This window comes from Sus scrofa, chromosome 1 (assembly GCF_054392235.1).
Source record: "Sus scrofa isolate SSC_HxYL_T2T_F1_AM1 chromosome 1, Sscrofa_HxYL_maternal_Yorkshire_Landrace_v2.0, whole genome shotgun sequence".
NCBI classification, from domain to species: Eukaryota; Metazoa; Chordata; class Mammalia; order Artiodactyla; family Suidae; genus Sus; species Sus scrofa.
In genome coordinates, this window is record NC_139383.1 from 218668484 (window position 1) to 218683162 (window position 14679).

General features: G+C 33.5%; 1 protein-coding gene across 2 annotated transcripts in view; it reads left to right on the forward strand.

Annotated features, from left to right (window-relative positions):
* ZDHHC21 (zinc finger DHHC-type palmitoyltransferase 21) overlaps positions 1-14679 on the forward strand; it is a 64923-nt gene that overhangs the window by 37602 nt on the left and 12642 nt on the right. For both annotated transcript variants that reach the window (XM_084985448.1, XM_084985458.1), the window contains exon 6: positions 5476-5592. In XM_084985448.1, the coding sequence (XP_084841574.1) occupies positions 5476-5592 (117 nt within the window). The remainder of the gene's footprint in view (positions 1-5475; positions 5593-14679) is intronic.

The window sequence follows — 14679 nt, forward strand, 5'->3', positions numbered from 1 at the left end:
GACATTTTCTCTTTTTCTCTATAAAGCTAAAGACTGGGGAAAAGATTTTGTCAGGTGGATTGATTTGTGGACGGCCACAAATTACTGTAATAGCAAAGATTTTTTTTTTTCTTCCAAGAACCAATTTCTCTCTCTTGGAGGCAGTGCTACCACATTGAGAATGCATTGCAATAGAGCAAATCCTCCTCCTTGTTCTTTTTATATAGAGTCCATTGCATTTGTTTTTTCCAGTGAAGTTTAGAAACAGCTTACTTAGCAACTTACAAATCAAATAAAGCAAAGTAAAAAACTCCTACCAGTATAAACTCTACTGATGGGGGATATTATTAGGATTTTTATTAATTCCATATGTCAGTTCGGATAGTTGACACCTGTACATTAATGAGTTTCCTGATCATAAGCATAGTATACTAGCAAGAAGAACTTGGAAACATGGGTAGTCCTGTGAATAGTTAAGACTTTTCCTAGAAAGAATATTCATAGATTTATTAGTGAGTTCTAGCTCTATCATATATGAAAGGAACAATAATTCCAGTCTTATGCAAACTCTTCAAAAAAACAAAGAGGAAACTCTCCCCAACTCATTTTATGTAGATAGCATATGCTGCATATATAACACATCAAGGATATAAGAGAAATAAAATTGACCTAGTCTTATTATGAACCTAGGTAAACAACTCAAACAAAATTTTAGCAAACTGAAGCTGATTATGTATAACCAGTCTGATTAAGTTGAGTTGATCTTAGGAATGAGAAGTTGTTTTTACATTAGAAAATCAGTGAGCATATTTTATCACATTAACAGATTAGGGGGGAAAAACCCATATGTATGAAGACAGAGATAAAATTTGGCCTCCATTCATGTTCTAAACCCTTAGCAAACTTGAACTAGAGAACTTTTTTAATGAGATGAAGGTTTCCAAAACAAGCAACCAACCAAAAACCACACACAAAAAACACAGCACAATAACTGTAGTGTGCTTCATGATGAAATGTTGACCCTTCCCTCTAAGTTGAGGGACAATGCATTGAGGCCTGCTGGTCCCCATCCTGATGTGAATAAACATAGTGCTAGGAAATCTAGTCAATGCAGTGAGGCAAGAGAAAGAAAGAAATGGTATAACTGCTGAAATAAATAAAACTGTCATTACTCTTAGATGATACAATTGTGTAAATAATTTATCCATAGGTTCTTTGGGATTTTTAAGAAAGTTTAAATGTGACAGTGAAACTATTTTTAAAAATCAATTTTATTTCTATATGCTAGCAGACAATGCTTTAGACAGTGAAATGAATAGCAACACCATTTATATTACAATCAAGAAAAAGGAGGTTCCTGAATTAAATCTGACTAGAGTACAAGAGTATAAGACCTCTAGGGGGAAAACTGGCTCTTAATGGAGAGAATGTGCTATGTGTGTGTGTGTCTGAGTGTGTTGTAACTTGAATCTAATTTTAAGATTTTTATTGAAATACAAATTAAAGTTGACCTTTGAACAACAACCCAGATTTGTACTGTGTGAGTCCACTTATATGTGGACATTTTTCAGTAGCAAATACTATAGTACTTATGTAACCCGTGGTTGGCAGATGGTGCTTATGCAGAGAAACTGTGGCTACTGAGGGACTATACTATGTTATATGCAGATTAACCCCCACATTGTTCAAGGGCCAACTGTATCTAGAATAATGCAATACATACTTGTTTTTTACCAAGGTATAGTTGATATACAATATTATGTTATTTTCAGGTATAAAACATAGTCAATATCTTATAGATTGTATTCCATTTAAACTTATTACAAAACAATGGCTGTATTTACCTGTGCTATATATTACATATCCTTGTTGCTTATCTATTTTACACATGGTAGTTTGTGTCTCTTAATCCCATACCAAGATTTTTTTTTTTTTTTTGCTCTTTAGGGCTGCATCTGTCGCATATAGAGGTTCCCAGACTAGGGGTCTAATCGGAGCTACAACTGCCGGCCTACACGCCAGCCACAGCAATGCAGGATCCGAGCCACCTCTGTGACCTACACCATAGCTCGTGGCAACATCGGATCCTTAACCCACTGAGCGAGGCCAGGGATCAGACCTGCAACCTCATGGTTCCTAGTCGGAAATGTTTCCGCTGCGCCATGGCAGCAACTCCCCATACCAAGATATTCTTGAAAAGGAACAAGTTGGGATGACTTGGCCTATTAGGTATGGCGAATTACTACAAAGTTAAAGTGACTGAGATGTGCTGACTAGTGTAGGGATGAACAAATAAACTAAGAGAATAGAGAGCACACCTCAGACTCACACAGTGCATATGTGGACACTCGGCCTCGGGTCACTGAGGAAAGGACAGCTTTTTAAAAAACCATCCTGGAGCAATTGGGATAGTAAGAGTAAATTCAGAACTGTATGTTTCACTGTGTGAAAAAGAGTAAACATCATTTCCAGGTGGATTGGTGACCTAAATGTGAAAGGCAAAACTTTAGAAGATCATGTCAGAGAATGGCATTATTACCTCAGGCTTGGGAAAGCTTTTTTAAACAAGAAATAGAAGCACTAAAAGATGGAGTTCCCATCGTGGCTCAGTGGTAACGAACCTGACTAGACTAGTATCCATGAGGGTTCGATTCCTGGTCTCACCAGTTTGTCGGGAATCTGGCGTTGCTGTGAGCTGTGGTGTAGGTCACAGATGCAACTCAGATCTGGCATTGCTGTGGCTGTGGCATAGGCTGGCAGCTACAGTTCTAATTTGACCCCTAGCCTGGGAACTTAGCATATGCTGTGGGTATGGCACTAAAAAGACCAAAAAAAAAAAAAAGAAAGAAAGAACTGAAAACAAATACTGCTTATTTGGACTACATTAAAATTAAGAACTTGCAGTTATCAGAAGCTACCATAAAGAGAAGGCAAAAGTAGACTCAGAGTAGGAGAGGATATTTGTAATACATAACTGAAATGTAACATCCAAAATGTCTGAAGAACGAATCAGCAACCTTTACCTTTAAGGTAGAGATGAGGGGAGAGGATGTGATGGGAAAGCCTCTGCGGGGTTTCAAATCTTCTCATTCTTTTCTCTAAATTGAACTTGTGTTTTATGCATTTATCACATTTCTCAACCAAAAAAGTGAAAGAAATGAAAACCATAAAGAGATACAGTTATTGTATTAGTTTTCTAGGGCTGACTTAACAAAGTACCATGGATGGGGGGGAAAGTAGGGCATAAACAACAGAGCCTCATCTCTTACAGTTCTTGAGGCTGAAGTCCAAGACTAGCATGTCCAGTGGGCTTGGCTTCTCTCTCCTGGCTCTCAGGCAGCACCTTGTCACCCAGTCCTCGCACAGCATTCCCTCTGTGCTTGAGCATCCACGGTGTCTCTTTGTGTTTTTGAATTTCCCCTTCCTATAAGGATACTAGTCAGATTGGATTAATGCCCACCCGAAGGGCCCCATTTTGAATGTATTCTCCTCTTTTAAAGGCCCTGTCTTCAAGTACAGTTGCATTCCGAAGTACTGGGAGTTTAGGACTTCAACATACGAATTTGTGGAAAGACACAATTCAGCCATGACACTGGTTATGTAGTAAGGATTTGTTTTGTTTTGTCGATTTGGCCACACCTGAAGCATGAGGAAATTCCTGGCCAGGGATCAAAGCCATGCCACAGCTGTAACCAGAGCCACAGCAGTGACAATACCAGATGCCTAACCCAGTGAGCCACAAGGAACTCCTGTAGTAGACATTTGAATAGTACATGAGTACTTAAGTTTCTCAAGCCAATTTTTGGATTCAAAGTGCTAGATCCAAAAAAATCTAAGATGGAAGTCAGGATGTTGTTCTCTGGAGAACTATGTTAAATGACTCAAAATATGAATTTAGTACTGAGGTTAATTATAGTTGGAATGCATGAAAATGTAAGCATGATAAAAAAGCACTTTCTGAATTATGTTACTATGTTACACAAATGCTCTTAAACATAAACATGCAATTAGTTGCACGTTTAGATGAATAAATGTAATATTTTAAGTAGATCATTTAGTTTCATCTTTACCCCAAACATTTATAAATCTAGTTGGCAAAATTTTTTTTAAATCTTTTCACTGGGAGAAGAGAGGATGCATTTTATTTGGTCATATATGGCACAGGTTTTCCTTAACAGTGGGGTTACATCCTGATAAACCCAACCTACATTGAAAATATCCCAAGTTGTACTCTCTTAAAATCAAAAAATTGTGAGGTGAACCATAGTAAATTGGGGACCATCTGTATTTTTATTATAGTTTAAGTTCTACTATAACATGGTATATGCATTCCTAAAGTTCACTCCAATATGCAAAATCATGCAATGAAAACCATAGTGCCTATGGGAAAATGAAGGCACAAAACTCAGAAACTTTGTCAGTAACACTTAAAAATGTACCTAATAAAATCAGCAGTTTTATGCATTAACTAGTTAAGAAATACGCAAATAGTATATAATTGCATGTTACCTTGAAAGAGACCTGAGGTTTTCCTGTGGAAGTGGGCATCAGAAGGTTTGCATAATGTGAGTTATTGCAAAGTGATGGAAGCAGAGTTATGAAATTGGAGGGAAAATTTTAATACCAGATGTGGGTGAGTGTGGATCATAACACATAGCAAATTGAGGAGCTGGTGAATGTTTGAGGAAGTCTGTTATGTGTATTCCTGCGTGGCTCAGTTTAGCTGGGTGAAGTTTTATTGTTCATCTAGGGTTTCTTGCAGATAAAAATCACACGTAAACACAAAAGTCTAGTTATGCTCAAATTGTTGCTTATTGTATTGATCATGTTGGAACGTATGTGTGTTCGCAAACAGCATTATAGCAGAACTTACTGTTCCTAACTTTTTATATCACTCATAACTCCATCTTGTCATTTTTATATGTTTTGTAAAGGTTCTGCATTAAGCTCTTTTTACTGAAGTTTTGTAATGACTGCCTGATATGCCACTGTTACATAGCACCATAAGTGTCTTAGAGAATTTTAAGTTTTTTCCTGGTTAATAAATTGAGTGGTTTGGGTGTGGAATCAGAGTTTTGCTTGAGTCTGGTAGATGATCACTGTGCGACATAAAAAAGCATCATTTGGGGTTCCCTTTGTGGAACAGAGGGTTAAGAACCCAACTAATATCCAGGAGGATGCAGATTCGATTCTTGGCCTCGCTTAGTGGATTAAGGATCTGGCATTGACACAAGCTGCAGTATAGGTCACAGCTGTGGCTCGGATCTGGCGTTGCTGTGGCTGTGGTGTAGGCCAGCAGGTGAAACTGATTTGACGCCTAGCCTGGGAACTTCTGTATGCTGCACGTGTGGGCCTAAAAAGACAAAAAAAAAAAAAAAAAAAAAAACAATACGAATAATAAGGGAAAATTGTTAGGACCCAATTATTGATCATTATTCCAACTGTAAGCAATTTTTGAATGGTTTTTTCAGACTTTCTTTTTTTTCTTCTTATAAGGACCTCTTCGTTGTTAGACATGAATTGGCCATAATGAGACTAGCTGCCTTTATGGGCATTACAATGTTAGTTGGAATAACTGGACTCTTCTATACACAACTAATTGGCATCATCACAGTAAGTATATTTTTAATGTAATGTATTTATGAACATATTCCCTAATTATGAATTTAATTCCAAAAAGTGACAGAAAGTTTAGAAGTTAAAGGAGAAAATTACCTGTATTCATTTATATGTTCCCATTTCCATATGCCTGTGTAATTTTAAAGTAGTTATAGTCAGTGTACAAAGTATATATATAATTTTGTATCCTGCTTTTAAAAATTAGCTTAAATTATTTTTTTATATGGCTACAGACTTCATGTTTATAGTTTTTAATAGTTGGATATACTATTCAGGGAAGCTACCATATTTTACCTATTCATATTTCTCTTGATCAGTGTCTAGTATAGGGTCCTTTATTTCCCTATATTACAAATAACACTTTGAACATCTCTTTTTCTCTTTAAACTATCTATTTAAGGTAAATTCCAAAAAAGGGAGTTGCTGGTAGAAATATTTTATTATTAATCAAGTTTCTTTTTTTGCATGTATTTATTAGACAAATGGAATGTATCGCAACAGAAACGATTTTTAAAGTGAGAAAATTAAGTATTTAAAAGTTTGGAAATGCACTGCACTGTAGAAGATGTAGAGTATATAGGCTTTCTTGTATGTTATTGGTGGGGTGTAAATTGGTATAACCTTTTTGAAGGGAACATTGTCATTGTCTATCAAAATTTAAAATGCTCAGCTCTTTTGATCAACCTCTAGATTTTTTTTTCACATGTGTGTAAATGTGTATGTTAAAAAAGATCTTCATTATTATGTATAACGTATATATTGTGTATAAAATCTTAAGTGTTTACCAGAATATATTCAGTGAAGAAAATGTAGGAAAAAATGTATCAAAAATCATTATAAAGCAACAACAATCAAGAAAGTGTGGTAATGGCATAAAGCTAGACATATATGTAAATGAAATAAAATTGAGAGTCCAGAAATATACACATATATCTATGGTCCATTGATTTTCAGCAAGAGTACCAAGACTATTAAGTGGGGGAAAGGTAGGTCTTTTCAACAAATGCTGCAGGAACAACTAGGTATCCACATGCAAAAGAACGAAGTTAGGCCCTTGCTTCATACCTTATATGTGTTAACTCCAAATGGAACGTGGAGCTAAATGTAGGTTCTAAAATTAGAAAACTCTTAGAAGAAAACATAGGATTAGGTGATAGTAAATCTTAGACTAGGAAATAGTATCCTAGATATGATACCAGAAGTGCAAACAAAGAAAAAAAGGGGTAAGTTGGGCTTAAAACTATAAACCTTTGTGCTTCAAAGGACACACTATCAAGGAAGTGAAAGGACAGCTCACAGAATAAGAGAAAATAATTGCAAATCTTTTATCTGATAAGGGACTTGTATCTAGAATAGACAAAGAACTATTATAATTCAATAATAGAAAGACAAGCTAATTAAAGCATGGGAAAAGGATCTGAGTAGATATTTTTTCAAAGAAGATACAAATGGACAATAAATATATGAAAAGATGCTCAAAATCATTAGTCATCAGGGAAATGAAAATCAAAAGTATAATTAGGTATCACTTCTCACATACTCTAGGAGGCTATAATAAAAAAAGAAGATAGTAACAACTGTTGATGAGGATGTAGAGGAATCAGAACCCTTATACACTGCTAGTGGGAATGTAAAATGGTGCAGATACCTTAGCAAACAGTCAGGCAGTTTTTTAAAAAGTTAAACATACGGTTATCTTTTGATTCAGCAATTCTACTCCAAGGTGTATACCCAAGAGAAATAAAATATGTGGCCACACAAAAATTTGAACATAAATATTTACAGCAGCATTAACCATAATAGATCAAAAACTGAAAGCATTATACATACCTATCAGCTGATGAACAGATATACAAAATATGGTATATCCATAAAATGGAATATTATTTGGCCATAGAAAGATGAGAGCACTGATATATGTGGTAACATGGATGAACCTTGAGAGCATTATGTATGATTCCATTTATATGAAGTATCCAGAATAGGCAAGTCTATAGAGACAGAAAGTAGATTAGTGGTTGCATGGGGTTGGGGAGCTAAGGGGGCTGAAGATGATGGTTAAAGGATACAGTGTTTCTGTTATGGGGTGGTGGACATGTTCTGAAATTGGTTGTGGTGATGTTTGCATGACTCTGAACATATTAAAAAGCCTTTGAATTGTACATTTTAAGTGGGCGAATGGTATTGCATGTGACTTGTATGTCATAATGCTGTTACTAAAAGTATTTATAGCATAAGTTAAATGTTAGTTTTATTCATTTGCTCATATTCATTTGTTTACTCATTTTGTGTATGGTTTGTTGATACCATTTGTGTGTTTTCTGTTAAAGTGTCCTTTTATGGATTAAGAAACGTTAATTAAAAACATTAACTTTCAAAAAAAGAAATAATGTGGAGATAACTGTCTATCTCTATCCCTCCATCTATATGCAAAGACTCTTTCTGGAAAGATGCATGAGATACTAATAATGGTACTGGCCTCTGAAGAGAAGAACTGGAAGAATGCACTCAGAAATGGAAGGAAAACATATTTATTGTGTAACCTTTAAATATTTTATAAGCTTTCTCCCCTAGATTTTATAGGACAATTTTTAACCACACAGGAAATTTTGAAGAATTTTACAGTGAATACTCAACCACAATTAACATGTTAGAATTTTTGCTTTATCTCATTTCAAACTGTCCATCTCTCAATCCATTGTATGTTGTAATACCTTTCAAAGTAAATTGAAGACATCTGATAGTTCGCCACACAAATCATTAACTTGAGCTCAATGCTCATTAATATTTTTTTCCTTTGAAGCAAAATTTACATACAGTGAAAGACTTAAATGCACACATATGCAACCTCATGCCTCCTATCAGTAAATCCACATCCTCTGCAGAGGCAGCATTCATTTGGTTTTTGTTCTCTGTCATAAATCTATATTAGTTACAGAATTTCATAATATCCATTTATGTAACATAGTCTTCTTTCATTCAATATAATGTTTTTTGATTCATCTGTGTTGCATTGATAATTTTTATTGCTGAGTAGTATTCTATTCTATGACTAGACCATAATTTGTTTATCCATTCTATTGGTAGACAACCAGTCTGGTTCTGGATTTTGGCCATTATATATAAAGATGTTCTGAACATTCTTGTCCAAGTTTTTGATGGAAACATGTTTTCATTTTTTTAGGTAAATATCTAGGAGAAGAATTGCTGGTCACTTAAGATGGTATATCTTTTTTTGCATAAGAAACTTCCGAACCTTTTTCCCAAGTGACTGTACCATTTTGCACTCTCCCCAACAGTGTTTGAGAATTCTGGTTTCTCTGAATCCTGGTCAACATTTGTTGTTGTCAGTGTTTTTAACTGCAGTTGTTTTTAATAGTATCTCATTGTTTTAATTTACATTTCTTTTTGTTGTTGTTGTTATGGCTACACCCATGGCATATGGAAGTTCCTGGGCCAGGGAGTAAACTTGGGCCTTCCCAGCAATCTGAGCCACTGCAGTCGGATTCTTAACCTACTTGGCCACAGCGGGAACTCCAAATTTACATTTCTTTGACAACTAATGATATTGAACATTTCATGTGCCTATTGGCCATTCATGGATTGTATAACATCTATTTAATTAAAAAAATTTTTTTTTGTCAAGGTGTAGTTGATTTAAAATGTTGTGTTAAGATTCAGATGTAATGCAAAGTGGTTCAGTTTTTTATATACATTCTTTCTTCAGATTCTTTTCCACAATAGAGTATTACAAGATAGTGAATATAGTTCCCTGTGTGTACAGTAGGTCCTTGTTGGTTATTTTATATGTAGTAGTATTCATATTTTAATCCCAAACTCCTAATTTATCCCCCTCTCCTCCTTTGGCCTTCAGTGACCATAAGTTTGTTTTCTGTTTGTGAGTCTACTTCTGTTTTGTAAATAAGTTCATTTGTATCATTTTTTTAGATTTTACATATAAGCGTATATCATATGATATTTATCTTTCTCTGACCTACTTCACTTCGTATGATAAGCTGCATCCTTGTTGCTGTAAGTGGCACTATTTCATTCTTATGACCAAGTAATATTCCATTGTATAAATACACCACATCTTCTTATCCATTCATCTATTGATGGACATTGAGATGGTATTCATGTCTTGGTTATTGTAGCTGCTGTGAACTGGGGGGCATATATCTTTAAAATTATAGTTTTCTCTGGATTTTTGCCCAGGGATCATAGTTTAAATATTTTTATTATTATTTAATACCTTGAAATATTTTCTAGCATCTCTTGTGATTTATCTCATGATGATAAATAACATGGTATTAATCATGTTGTTGCAGACGAGAGTAGGTCTTCCCCTAATATCTTTTTTCTCTGCTTTTATACTGATTCATAACTACTTTATAGTCTGTTCAAAAGTCTCATTGGCTGGATTATGCTTGCATTTTTTGAATTTCTCCTTTTGAATTTACTCAAATCATTGGTATATATTTATATCCCCTGTAATGAAATTTCTTCCATTTTCCCCAATTTTCATGGTAATAATTGGAAATGGACATTTGAGGGCATTGCTATTAAGATTACAGGTCACTTAAGAGAGCTCTCAGAGGTGTATAGCTGAGAGTTACAGTTTCCTTCTCACCAAAGTAGCCCTAGCAGCTTCAGAAAGTGGGGTTTAGCAACAAAGGCTTCAAGATCTCTTAAGAATTGGGTTCCTACTTTAAAATTTTAGTATTCACTTCTGAGTTGGACATAAAGTTATCTATAATATATTTTGTTCTTTAAAGAATATATATAGTATCAGATTCCTTTCTGACTCTATTCCACACCACCATGTTAATATTAATTTTCAAATTGTATGATTTTTCTCTTTTGCTATAGTATTGAACATTTCATTGTCTTAAGATAGGAAGATTGGCTCTGATGTGATATTTCTAAAACTGAGTAGAAACCACATTTGTTTAATGATGCTTTCTTCCAGAGTCTCTTCTCTTTCTGTATACATTTAGTACCCTCTCAGAAGTCTTGTGTGCTAGACATGTCTGATGTCTGTAGAAATTATACATTTGTAAAACATTTTTTAAAATGCAAATATTTGTAAGTCTGGCCTTTAGTCACTGTATTTCCTCTTGAATCCAAGTACTTAAAAAAAATTACAGTAAATTTCAACTCCATTTACCTAGCCTTTCATAGTGAAATTCAAGTATTACTCTTTTTAATTAAAAAAAAAATTTTTTTTTTTAAGGTTTCCAGAATGTACTTCTTTCCACATTGGTTTAAGGTTCTTTTAAGGCTTATGATTTAAAGTTGTTAACACATTCAGCATTTAATTTTAAATCAAATGAATTATTAACATTTAAAAATAATATTTAGTATTTAAAGTTTTAAATATGGATTTTGCTTATTTTATAAAATATGCTTTCTGTCTCAATTTTATTAAAAAAACTAAAATTAATACTACTTATGGGATATTTCACATCTGGACATGTTCATATTTCACATCTGGACATTTATAACTTGAATCCATGGATCTCTCTTTACAGTGTGAAAGAAGTGATGAATTTGTCACATAGCATAGGAAGGAAAAGGGGGAAAAGGAATCAGATTATGTGTAACCCTTCCACAGTAGTTTTCCTCCTTCCCCTACTCCTGCACCCCAAAGACCAAGAGGTATTTTGGGAAAACACTGGTAGAGGTCTTACTTCATTATAGAAACTGTGTAAGAACATAGCTTGATACAGGCCTGTTATACAACCAGCAAGTGAAACAGGTGCTGTCTCTTTTTAGGTTTAAACTGAGCTTTTGAGGAAGCAGCATATTAATTTTTCAGTAATTTTTTCCCATTATTTGTTCTTACTTGGAAAAAGAAATGATTTCTCTTCTGTATAAGAGGAAAAATCTCATCTTATTGATAGTAGAAGGTAACAGGATAATCATAGTAATGATAATCTGATGTCATTTTAGACCTAGCAAGAGCAGATTATCTGTGACCCAGATAAAATAATTAAAAATTACTTACATTTAAAAATAGTGGATTTCTAATCCCATTTTCAAGGTTAAAAGATCTCAACACAACCAGATGTTTCTGTGGAATAGACTTATCTTAAACCCAATTTTAAAGGATTACCTTTGATTGTTTTTTAGATTTAATTTTAAATAGGATTTAAAAATATACCTTTGTTCCTTTTTACTAAAATTAATATTGAAGTTAAAAGGGTTTTCAGAGCAGTCTTTGAAGGTTCTTTATTTAGGGAACAGATTATTCTAATTATTCCTTACTTAGACTGTTTAGCCTTTTTGTTTGTTAGTTGTTGAATGAAATGGATAGTGATGTTATTATTGTAATTGATGTTGTCAGAATTTTTTATTCTGTGAACAGTAGTTCACACACAGCCAAGAATAATGTCCATTCTGATGAGCACCAGTCCTAATAGTGCTGGGTGATTGTTTTAGTCATGTTTTCAGTTGCTGGGCTTGGAGAGAGTTAATCAAGAAGCGCTGTAACAGCTGGTACAGCGCCTTCTGGTGCGTTCTGACAGTGAGCTATTGTATACCATGACACCGCTCTGACAGTTTATCTGAATTTTGTATACAAGCATTTTTGTTTTCGGGGTACCATGGAGTTTGTGTAAAAGCTTAAGCTTTTGATGGTGTCTCTAGAGCTTAGTGCTTTTCTCACTTGTGGTGAGGTTGAGGGTTAGTTGGGAAAGATATGTTTTGCAAAAGGCTTTAAATTCTCAAAGAAAACAAATGAGCTTTTTAGATTTGGTCTCACAGGTACTATTGTTGGATGCTACTTGAATTACTAAAGATAGCTTAAAGCAAAGCTTTTCAAAGTAAAAGGAGAAAATGTTTCCTCCCCCTTAATACTGGCTCATGATTACCTAAATAAATATAGAGAGAATCACAAATGCAGGAGTGACTTAAACTTGATTATGTCAAACGGTGAAAAGTATCTTATATTCAAAACGTTAATTTAAATGAGATTATCTGTTAAATAGCATTCTTACTAATCAATTAGTGGACTTACATGCCTTTTAATATGTACCCAGAAATGTAGTCCTGAGATTATTAATCCTTAAAATGAAATTTTGCCAAGTATCCCGCTGAATCAGTGTGTTGAATTAACAGCATTCAGTACAATCTCTGTACAAATTATGTTTGGTTTACTCAATTCCAAATCAGCATTGCAAATATGGGAATCATTGCTAATTATGCTGAACCCAGCTCACTTGCATTTCTCTAAAGGCAGCCCAGTACAGCATTTTTTCCTTTTTGAATTATATTTTTGTTTAATAAAAAAGATTTCTAATGGAGGATTTCTAATTATAACATTATAGGAAGTTTCTTTTCAGTAGCTTTTAAAAACCTAGAAAAATCATTAAAACTTAAAATGCTGTTTCTTATATGCTTTTAATGTCATATTCTAATATAGGCTATAATATTTTTTTGAATTTTGGATACAGTAGAAAACTTTATAGAAATTAGATTCCCCATCACCAAGGAATTGGTTTAAATACATACTAAGTTACAATGCATAGTAATAAAAAAGCTTTTTTTTCTAAAATGTCTAATATAATTATTATCTGTGTAGTTGGATTGCTCTTTAGCATAAATATGTTCTTATGTGAAAATGTGTTTATATTGCATCATCTCTTTCACTCAGTGTAATAAACTCCTTGCAATTACTGCTGATAAGATTAAAAGTAATTTAAAACAATTTAAATTATTCCTATTTTTTTTCAGTGAGAATAGTACATTTTAATTTTCTTAAAGCATTAGTAATTGCTCGAGTGATTAAATAGATGCTTTTTTTTTCTTTTTTTGGTAAGAACATTTATGAGTTTTCCTTTTGTTTGGTATTTTTCCTATTCATTTTAGTATCTCATGTTTTGAATCTATGTGAATTTTTACTCTGACTTTAAAACTCTCTAGGATTGAGGATAAAACAGTGAATCTTGTATTTCTAGTTAACCTGTAGACATTTTTTTATAATGATTCATATGCTTCTCTTTGTCACATTCTATAAATATGTTAATTTCTCCCCAAATCCTAGCCAAAGGGGCACATTAGTCCCTCTTCTATTGATAATCAAAAATCTTACTGAAATATAATTTTGTATTCAAAATGTAAGAGTAGTTGACCTTGATTATTGATTGCAAATGTAAGTTTTCATCTGTTTCTTAATAATGTCAGGCTTATTTATGTAATATGTATAATCATCCTCTGTATATTCCTATAAAATTACTTGTTGTGTATATGACTACTTTCACTAGACTGTGAGCTCCTTGTTGCCAAGGACTGTGTCATAACATGTACTTAGTAAAATTTTAGTAGAGGGATAAATGAGTAAGTGAATCATGGTTTATGTATTTAGTACTATTTTTTCAACTAGGTTGTAGGCCCCTTGTGGGCATTGTATTTTATCTGTGTAGTCTCCTATAGACCATGTCATTTTATCTTTCATTATAAAAACCACTTTTTTGTTTAAATATAATTTTTACAGTTACAGTCTAAGGTAATTGAGATTGCTCTAAACCCTACAACAAAAACTTAGGACTGCCATTTATTGAGGAGTTATTAAGTGTTCTAACTTATTGATTCATTTAATTCCTGCTAAAACTTATGAGGTAGGTATATTATTTGAAAATTGAGATACAACGTTTTAGTTATTTCCTTAAGATTTTCTACAGCCAGAAAATGGCTTAATGGGAATTATTTTGGAAAATAAATGTAAGATTTGCTACCTTCTCACCTTGGTTTCATGACTGATTAAATGTTTATGTGAACTTAAGATCTCTAGTAAAAGATATAGCTGCTCCTTTGTTGAAGATGGATGCTTTAAGAACCATTTATTTCACGTGAGGAATACAGTGAGTTCTGGTTTCAAAGGAGGAGAGAGAGCTAAGATTAACAGGAAAATTTTCTTTTTTTGGATTAAAAAAATTAAAGATAGGAAATCATGTTATTTTTGTCCATGTTCAGTTAGTTTAGTGCTACAAACATACATCGAGTACTCATTTTGAATAATCTGTGCTGTTCAGTGCTATGAAAGATACAAAGTTAATTAAGCTATTGTCTGTATGTTGATCA